This window comes from Galeopterus variegatus, unplaced genomic scaffold (genome assembly GCF_000696425.1).
Source record: "Galeopterus variegatus unplaced genomic scaffold, G_variegatus-3.0.2 Scaffold5845, whole genome shotgun sequence".
Taxonomy (NCBI): domain Eukaryota; kingdom Metazoa; phylum Chordata; class Mammalia; order Dermoptera; family Cynocephalidae; genus Galeopterus; species Galeopterus variegatus.
In genome coordinates this window covers 30,325-40,670 of record NW_007731956.1, presented here as the reverse complement: position 1 = coordinate 40,670, position 10,346 = coordinate 30,325, and the positions used below count along the sequence as shown (strand labels likewise).

General features: G+C 37.9%; 1 protein-coding gene across 1 annotated transcript in view; it reads right to left on the bottom strand.

Moving 5' to 3' along the window:
- PRKDC (protein kinase, DNA-activated, catalytic polypeptide) overlaps positions 1 to 10,346 on the bottom strand; it is a gene marked incomplete at its 3' end in the record, with an annotated part of 134,792 nt that overhangs the window by 100,276 nt on the left and 24,170 nt on the right. Inside the window, 4 exon segments of the mRNA XM_008590104.1 lie at positions 938 to 1,161; positions 5,194 to 5,445; positions 8,157 to 8,290; positions 10,201 to 10,300. Of these exon segments, the coding sequence (XP_008588326.1) occupies positions 938 to 1,161; positions 5,194 to 5,445; positions 8,157 to 8,290; positions 10,201 to 10,300 (710 nt within the window).

Sequence of the window (10,346 nt, the reverse complement as noted above, 5' to 3'; positions counted from 1 at the left end):
CCTTTTTTTTTTTTTTTTTTTTTTTTTTTTTTTTTTTTACCCCCTCCCCATGCATTTATATTTTCACCAGAGTATAAGGTCCATGAGGTTGGAAATTTTTGCCTGACTAGGGCAAGGGTTGGCAAACTTTTTCTGTAAAGAGTTGTACAGTAAACACTTTAGGCTTTGTGGGCTATACAGCCTCTGCTGCAACTCCTTAACCCATAAGAGCGTGAAAGCAGCCATGGACAGCAAGTGGACAGATGAGCATGGCCGTGTTCCAATAAAGCTTTATTTACAAGAGCAGGCGGCAGGTGGGGTTCTGCCCATGGACCACAGCCTTCCAGCCCCTGCTACTGGGCACAGCTGCATCCCCAGGAACATAGCCTGGCATACAGCACGCATTTAGGGTATATTCACTGGATTGACTGACTGGAGTTTGTTTATATAATACGTCTCACAGATACATTTACAAATATTTGCTAATGTGTGGTTCCTAAGGCATATTTCTGATTACAGTATATAATGTCGCACCCAATAACACATTTAGAAAAACTATTTTGTATTTTGTTCACACAATGAAGGACATACAAAATTTTATTATTTTCAAGAACAAACTGTACATCATGGTGACTAGTTAATAACAATGTAATGTATGGTTAAAATTGCTAAGAGAGATTTTAAATGTTCTTGCCACAAAAAAAGTCACATATGTGAAGTAATAGATGCATTAATTAGCTTGATTTAGCCATTCCACAATGTATACATAAATCAAAACATAATGTTGTACACCACAAATATATACAATTTCTATTTGTCAACTAAAATAAATTAGATAACTCTTCTGGAAATGTAAAGTTCTAGAAAAGCCAAAATGACTTCTAACAGAAACTTTTAAAGCATTTTTCCAGTACCAAGTACTGACCTCAAATTAACAGAGCAGCAGAAGAGACCCTACCTTCCACCCTTCTGGGGAGGTGTTGAGCAGAGTTGTGCTAAATTCCATAATCCTGACAATGATTGTGCATTTGCTGTAGTTATACCCTTCTTCCTCTTGTGGGCTGGGTCTGCTACTTGCTGCCCCAGTGCCAAAGCACTTTTCGGCTGCTGTAATATCACGCAGAGCAATGCTTTCTAAAAAGAAAGCCACTGCTTTCAAAAGTGAAGACTGTGCTGGAGTACCTGGAAATAATTATATTAAAATATTAATATATGCTTCCTATTAACTCCACTAAGATTAACAAAAAATTCCTTTTTTAAGTTGAGGTACAATACACTTTTAGTCAAAATTCAAAGTTTTTCAAAAGAAAAATAGTTTGATAAAAGCTGAATAAATTGGCTGTTATTTCTTCTCATTTCAAAATTTCAAAATTAATTCAACCCAAATTAACTTTAGACTCATACAATAAGAACCATCTATGGAAGGTCAAGTCTTGATTCTCAAGCACTACTTTGGGGAATATAAATTAATATGAACAATTTAAAGGGCAATTTAGCAATTCACACCAAAAGCTTTATTTATTTTTTTAAACAAAATTTGCAAGTCTTATCTAAACTGACTTAAAAAAAAAGAAAGAAGACCAAAATTACTAAAATCGGAAATAAAGCAGTGGAATTATTACATTATTATCATCATTACTGGTTTAATGGTGTTAATGTTTAGTTTCTTTCTCTTTCTCATTTGCAGTGGTAATATTTAGTTTCTTTCTCTTTCTCATTTGCTTTTTTGTCCTACCAGCAGTTTTGTTCTTTCTTATGTATTCATGATAGTGGTTACTGTTTTGTGGATTCCAGATGCAGGACTCCCTTAAGGATTTCTTGTAAGGCTGGTCATGTGGTGGTGAATTCCCACAGTTTTTGTTTGTCTGGGAAATGCATTATTTTTCCCTAATTTCTGAAGGACAGTCTTGCTGATAGTATTCCTGGCTGGCAGTTTTTTTCTTTTAGTATTTTGAATATGTCATCCCATTTTCTGCTGGCCTGAAGAGTTTCAGTTGAGAAGTCTGTCGTTAGTGTGATGGGGGCTTCCTTACAGGTGACTTGACACTTTTATCTTGTTTCTTTTAAGATTCTCTCTTTGTCTTTGAGCTTTGCCAGTTTGACTATAATGTGTCTTGGAGAGGATCTTTTTGGGTTGAATCTGTTTGGGGATCTTTGAGCCTTCTGGATCTGAAAGTCCATGTCTCTCCCTACACCTGAGAAATTTTCTGTTATTATTTCACTGGATAGGTTTTCCATGCCTTTTTCTTTTCTCCTCCCCTTCAGGAACACCCATGATTCAAATGTTTGTGCACGTTAAGGTTGTCTGCTAGCTCTCTTAGATTTTCATTCATTTAAACTATTTTTTCCTTATTTTTTTCTACCTGGGTTAGTTTGAAAGACTATGTTCAAGATCAGATATTCTTTCATCTGCTTGTTCTAGTCTGCTGCTTAAGCTATCGGTTGTGTTTATTTCATTGAGTGAAACTTTCAGTTCTATGAGTTTAGCTACATTCTTTTTGAAGCTATTAATCTCTTTGCAAATTTCCTCCCATGTATCCTGGATTTTTTTTTCTTGTTTTATTATGTTGTTTAACTGAGTCTTCTCGGCCGGCCTGTGGCTCACTCGGGAGAGTGCAGTGCTGATAACTGAGTCTTCTCATATCTCAGTGATTTTCCTGAAAATTGTTGCTTGGAAATCCTTTCCAGGCATTCCAAGGGTTTCCTGCTCTATAGGATCTGGTATTTGAAAATTACTGTAGTCTTTTGGTGGTGTCATATTTTTGAAGGTTTTCGTATTTCTAGTATGTCTATGGTGATGTCTGGTCATCTGGTAGAGCAGTTGCTTCTTCTATTACTCTGGAATGGGCTTCGAGAAGAGAGATATCCTCTTCTTTTTCCGGTCTCTGCTAGGGACTCTTCTTGTGTCAACATAGTCAAGTGTCTGATGGGACACCTGCATGGTGACTGTGGCTACTGCTGTGGCATTGAGCCACTTTTGCAGCAGCCATGGCTGTGGCAGTGGCTGTGATGGGCCACTTGCACAGAAGTGCATGGTCCTTGCCTGTTTCTGGGTGGGTGATGCTACCCTCGGTTCCTGCCTAGGACCCCAGGCATGCTCTGTTCTTGCCTGCTTCCGGGAGGAGGGGGCTGCCCTCAGCTCCTGCCTAGGACCCCTGGCACGCTTTCTTGCCTGCTTATAGGCAGAGAGGGATGCCCTCAGTTCCTGCCTAGGACCCAGGGCATGCTCTCTTCCATACCAAAAGCTTTAAAAAATATGCATTCCAATTTCTCTCAAATGTGAAAAAACTCAATATGCTTTGATCCAGCACTGAAAATTTAACCTAATGAAATAATGGCAGGATTGCAAAGATACATTTGTAAGAATGTAAGAATGAAAACATTGAAACCACCTAAATGTCATTCAAAGGGGTAATACAGAGGCAAATCGTGGTGTGTTCCAGCAAGCATGGATGGCCTGCCATTTCATGGGATCAATTTTCATATCCACTCCCAAATGGACTTTCTCATAAATCCCATCTGTGTGAAAACTCAGGTGGGCTGGTTCTCCTTTCCCTTCTCTGCCCATGCTCCATGGCCCTTCTTCCACTTCACAAAAGACAGACAGACACACGTTCATCTCTCCCCAATCTTTCTGTAGTTTATTACCCCAGTGTGTAAAGACCTTCAGAGTCCCAGACAAAAGGGACAATTTAAAATATTGGTATACATGTTGAAAGAGTGAAAAAAGGTAATGACTGAGTAAGAAATCCTTTTAGAAATCTGAGGGTTTCCAATTCTTTGTTTTCAACAAAACTTAAGGAGAGTTAATCAAATCATCAACTGACAGATCACTAGAAATAATTCTGATGACAGATTACTATGTATTCAAAGAACTGAGAGACCATATATTAAGAATTACACTCCCAAACACTAAATACCCTTGAATCCAACAGACCAGACCATAAGACACATTCCAGCCATAGCTATCAGCTATGTTAAAAAATGTAAATTTTAGAATTAATCAAATATGACACTGATTTATGTTAAGTTTTTTTAGAACTAAAGTCTATACAAACAAAAATAGAATTCTAACTGTATAATTTTACTTTTTATATTTATAGGCAATAATTAAAATTTTTATTATATTTATGTTGTGGTCATAATAAATGTAATGTGCCCCAATAACAAATGTAATAATAACTCAACACAGAAAAGAATCTTTAAATACAGACATTTTTGTTACAAAGACATAGATGTGGTTATAAGAAAAATCTTAACCATAAAAACTTAATACTTTAGGATAAAATAATGTGGGGGTATGAAATGGGAATATAATTTAGTGGCTGCAAAATTTCCAATTAAAAAACTATATTTCAAAGGTGACAATATTGGATACAAAATTGCCACAGTATTTAGGGTCCATTTATACATTTTTTTCAAGTAGTGTTAACAGTTTTCTTTTAAAATATCCACATTTACAACACAACAGAAACTATAGCTAGAAGAAGGATAGGCTGTCATCTCCTTCTTCCCAACACAGGCCAAGAAGTACACAAAGCATTCCACCTTATGTTCATTCTGTCCTCTGCAAACAACACCATGCTATGATAAAAAATCTAAAGGAATGTGAAGATGTAAGAAAAATAAAGACACTCTACACAGAAACTTGAATAAGATCACACAACCTTGGGCCGGCCCGGTGGCACACTGCTATAGTGCGCCGCTTGGGAAGCGCGGCGGCGCTCCCGCCGAGGGTTCGGATCCCACATACAGACCGGTTCCCGCTCACTGGCTGAGCGAGGCACGGGAGCAACACCGAGGGCTGCGATCCCGTTGCCAGTCCTGGTCCGGTACGGGGGCGACACTGAGGGTTACGATCCGTTGCCAGACATGGAAAAAGACAAAAAAAAAAAAAGATCACACAACCTCTTGTCAGAAAAAACTCTTTTAATGTGCTACACACAAATGAAAACCTCCAGAGGTTACTGTATAGAAGGGTCAGCCAGGGCCTGTGAATAGGGCACAAAGGAAGGAGAGGCTCTGGACAGGAGTGTGCAGCCTCAGTTTTGCCACCTGTATCACACCCCTCACTGTGAGACTAGAGAGTTCAGATAACGCTCTTCACACAGTGCCGAATGAATGGTGTGTGGCGTCATCGCTGCTGTTATTTCAACACCCAGAACAACTCCATGCAGTTCAGGCAATACTAGCTTAGGAGTAAGTTTTACATACCCAGGACCTCGAGCATGTCCAAAGTCTTCTCTGCGATGAATGTATTATAGCACTCCAGGGCAGCCAAGAGCAGGTCTAGCCACTGCAGGGCTGCCCGCAGGCTGAATGGCCCTGGCAGATGGAGAAGGGTTGGCTGAGCAAGGATGCCTGAGGGCCGATCACTGCCACCACCACCCTCAAACGCGTTTATGAGGAAAGAAATATCCTCTTTCTCGATAATCTCTTTCAGCCATAAAGAAGGGGATTTGTTGCCTTAAAAAGAAACAAGATTAAAACACACAAATAACTCCCATATAATTAAATTTCCTTAATCTTTGTGCCTAATTAAAATTTCAAAATGATATGGGATAATCTTTTTTGTTTTATTATAGTACTCATAACTTGTTTCACTATAATTACTGTCAAGAAGGTATTTCCACCAAAGCCACTTGCTTCAGTTTCCTTAAACATTATAAAAATAGTTGGATACCATTTGGAATAGCTATAAGCTAATACCCTTTCCCCTGCCTTTTTCCTTAAAAATGATCATTCCTCTTTTTAAGGGACTGTGACTTTTGGTTCCAATACTGGCTGTGCTGCATCCCAGCTGTGGGGACCTGACCTGTGTCTCAGTTTTCTCATCCATAAATGAGAACAATAATAATATCTACCCTTTTGGGTAGTTATAAAGACTAAATGAATTAAGGTAGTTAATATTTGAACATGTGCTTAGAATAGCATCTACCACACAGTAAGCCCAGTGTTTGTTAAATAAGAAAGTCAAATGATTTGCTTTTTAAAACATGTTTTCTTTGAGACATTAAATTTTTTCTAACTCAAGAAAAGAAATACATAAAACTGCACTTTATATGCTCAGAAATCCATGGCTCAAAAAAGGTGGAATCATTCTTACTGTAGTGAAATTAGAGAAGAATCCAAAACAGTAATGTATGTCTGAATACCTGTGTTAAGAAGGGGACAGTTTATGTATTAAGAGTAGGAAACATTCCATTACTTATGACTAAGAAGAGACCAAAAAAAACTATAATAATGAGTGAAAAACAGTAAAATATTTAAATGCTTCATCAAGTGCTAGCAAGAGTGACAGAAGAGAACATACAGAAAGAAAGGACAGAGAAAGGCAGACAAAGAGTGAGCCAGACACGGGAAGGTCAGTGGAAGTGACGGCCTAAGACCCAGGCCTGGAGCCTCCAGCCGCCCTGCAGCCTCCTCAGCCTCTTCCAACTATCACGCTGCCATCTGCTCCTGGGCCTGGGCCACTCTGGCCTCCATGCAGTACATCTCACCCTGAGCCTCAGCACTCAGAAGCCGCTGGGGAGCTGCCCCTCTCTGATGGCTTGTGCCTATTTTTATATACTACTGACCTGGGCATTCACACAACCAGCACCCCCAGTGCACAGTGACCTACAGATGCCTAACAGTGTCCCTTAAAATCTACTGGGGGAAAGGATGCTGGAAAAAGAGAAAGGCAGATGCACTCTGGGAGGCCACAGAGGTGAGTCAAGGAAAGCTCATTAATTTTATACAAGTTATATGTTGAAAGAAGGAAGGGCAGGCCTCACCTACTACCTGGCATCCTTTGTTTGACAACAACAATTCTGAGAGGTAGGGCCCTATTTATTTAGTTCAGTCCCTATTATAGGGAAGAGAAGAGCCATAGAAATATCTGGGATCAGTAAAGCTGGCGTCACTAGAAACTGTGTGTGCTGTAGGAGAGTCAGAGAAGGAGGGGTCTGCCAATAAGTAGTTCTACCCACATAATATATGGGCCTCAGTTTCCTTTAAAAATAAGGAAAATATGCTGCCCCTCCTCCAACTACTCCCAGCCGCTCTTCATTGACTGATTTTACAAGGTTTTTGTGAGAATAACTTAATGTATTAAAAAACTGTTAACTAAAAGCAGTAAGCAAACTTAAAATACAAATAATGGTTTTTAAGCAATTATCTAAATTAAAAACATTTCCATTATTTACGTAAAATGATAGCATAGTAAATATATACTATACTATATATATTACATATATAAAACATAGTATGAGTGCAATTATATTTTATATACTGCATAATATGTAATATACAAAATATATGGTATATAACATTATAATATATCCTATAGTATATCAAAATTTAGAATCCTTCTAAGTTTTAGAAGCCCAGAAGCACTTGAAGTAATTTTTTCCTCTTATTCCATGAAGAAAAAACCCAGACAGTAGACCCACCCCTTTTGCACCGTGTGCTGCGCCTCTCCCACAAGAGGCATGGGCCGTGCACAGCACGTCTTGGCTCTGTACTGTGCAGAGAGCACAGGAGCGGGCCTAGCTCTGTTCTGGAGCATGGCTTCCCCACTTCAAAGCTACCAAACGTGGGTTTGGATTTAAGGGAGAAAACAGAATAATACATTTATTCCTGAAAAATGCAGGAGTTACATTAAGCTCAAGAGTATGGCTTATTTAAGTTTAATGGGTTAGTGAATAATTACTGAAAAGCACACGTTCAGTGCTTTCCTTTACTGTCACAATGATAGGATTCTGGCAATTTCTTATTATTACAAGTTGAAACAGAACTGCATTATTTCATTAACTGTTAATATTTTGAATCTTAATTGAATATCATGTTCATTGTAATGGTCACCCAACTCTTCTTTCTTTCTTTTATATGGAATAGAAAAGCAAACCTGTAGTGAAATAAAAAAGATAATGGGAAATTCTAAATTTACTTCTTCTGTATCATTTGACTAACATCAAAATAGCATTTTTTCTTTCTTTCTATAAATGAGAAATGCAGTCAACTTATCATCTGGCATACAAATCTGAAACAATTATTGAACATACTTATTTTTTGTATTCATTAGAACCATATATCATTTGTAACATTAGTTTAAATAATGAAAAGATCACATCTTAAATAAGTCCACACCTCCAAAGCAAAATGCATCATTTTACTGGATGTAAGAATCACCATACCTGGCAATAAAGGAACAAATTTATAAAAGAGCTCTATGGATTTGTGTCGACATTCTGTCTGGGGCCTCCCACAATGGGCTAAAAGCCACTTAACCAGATCCAATAAACACAACGATGCCGAAGGTGGAAATCCTCTACACAAAGAAAACACTGTCATTAATACTCTCTCCAACATGAAATGTTTAGCTATCCAAGAGTCTAGAAATCATAAGCTCAATTTTACTTTACTGAACTCAATTTCACTTTACTGATACATGTAAAAACCTCAGTAAGAGGCATTTGACTTATTTTTAATGTATTATCATTAGAATGCAATCGAAAAAACCACAGATGGGCTCTAAACGCTGCTAGCCTTCATTTTCAATTTCTTTTTTTTATCTTGGGAAAAATTTTAAAGTATTTCCTAAAAGAACAGCACCAAGTATATTCATGTTTCTTTTTCAATGTACCTTAAAATGAAAGAGAGTTTATGATCTAAAGTAGCACTTCTCAAAGTGTGGACCAGATGCAGGAGTTGTGAGCTTGTTATAAATACAAATTCTCTGGCCCCAGACCTATGGACAGAAATTCTGAGGTGGGGCTGGCTCAGCAATCTGTGTTTTAACTAGACCTCCAGGTAATTCTAATGCACGCTAAAGTTTGAGAACCAATGATCTAAAGAGATGTCATAAATTCATAGTAGAATCTGGAAGAATCAATTTTAAAACAGCAAATATTAATATCCAGTCTACATGGGACCATGCTTTGCCAGAGTGGTGGTACCCGCATGCCCCACCCTGTCTGAGAATGAGACTCACTGGAATGGAAATGAGAGCCAACACTGGACATGGCTGGCCACCACCCAGCCTCGGCCTTGAGTAGTTTCATTCCATAATTCTACGATTCCACCCATGTCCATCAAAATCCTACTATTTCAACATTCAGTTCTTATTCTTCAAAATTCACTGCAGAACAGTTCATGAATATTCTAGTCAAATAATTCCACGTGAAGTTTGTATTCAAAATTAGTGCCAGTAATATAAAATGTCTCAGTTACAAAACTATTTCTCAATTTGTATCTACTACCCCAACCAAGATTAAACACCTTATACCTTAAACCAAGCATTCTCAAACATAAGCTTTTTAACTTCTTGAGAAAACTGACTCTTCGCACTTCCACACATTCCTTGTTCAGGAAATTAATTCTTTATACTTCCAAACATCCATCCCAGATTGTCCTCTATTAGCTGAGAGTTAGATTTATGTTTGAGGAAAAAAGCGGAAAAGGAAGCTATATCACCTACCGTGGCAAACGTTGTTTTTTTGCTTTGTTTAAAGAAATGTGCTTCTTTTCAATGATGTGCCTGAGATGATCAATGGCATCACAATACTGCTGAATTGTTCCTGTTCTCAAGCACAAAAATACATTTCCAAAGAAGATATACACCTGATTATTATTAATGACCTGGTATTATAAATTTGTTGGCCTAATTTTTTAATTAAAAGGATAATTTTACTACAGACTTAATATCAGTTCGTCCCTCAGAGTACAAAATTTAAATAAATGATTTACATTGCACATCAAGAAACGAAAACAAAACCCATACTTAAGACTGCAATATAGCATGGCATGCACACATACGCAGGCAAACACGCAGAGCAATGCCGCACCTATCTAGAACGTGCACCAGCAGCACTGTCAGTGGCCAGAGCACAGCCTCACATGAGGCAGAACAGTTCATGAATATTCTAGTCAAATAATTCCACGTGAAGTTTGTATTCAAAATTAGTGCCAGTAATATAAAATGTCTCAGTTACAAGACTATTTCTCAATTTGTATCTACTACCCCAACCAAGATTAAATACCTTATACCTTAAACCAAGCATTCTCAAACATAAGCTTTTTAACTTCTTGAGAAAACTGACTCTTCGCACTTCCACACATTCCTTGTTCAGGAAATTAATTCTTTATACTTCCAAACATCCATCCCAGATTGTCCTCTATTAGCTGAGAGTTAGATTTATGTTTAAGGAAAAAAGCGGAAAAGGAAGCTATATCACCTACCGTGGCAAACGTCGTTTTTTTGCTTTGTTTAAAGAAATGTGCTTCTTTTCAATGATGTGCCTGAGATGACCAATGGCATCACAACACTGCTGAATTGTTCCTGTTCTCAAGCACAAAAATACATTTCCAAAGAAGATATACACCTG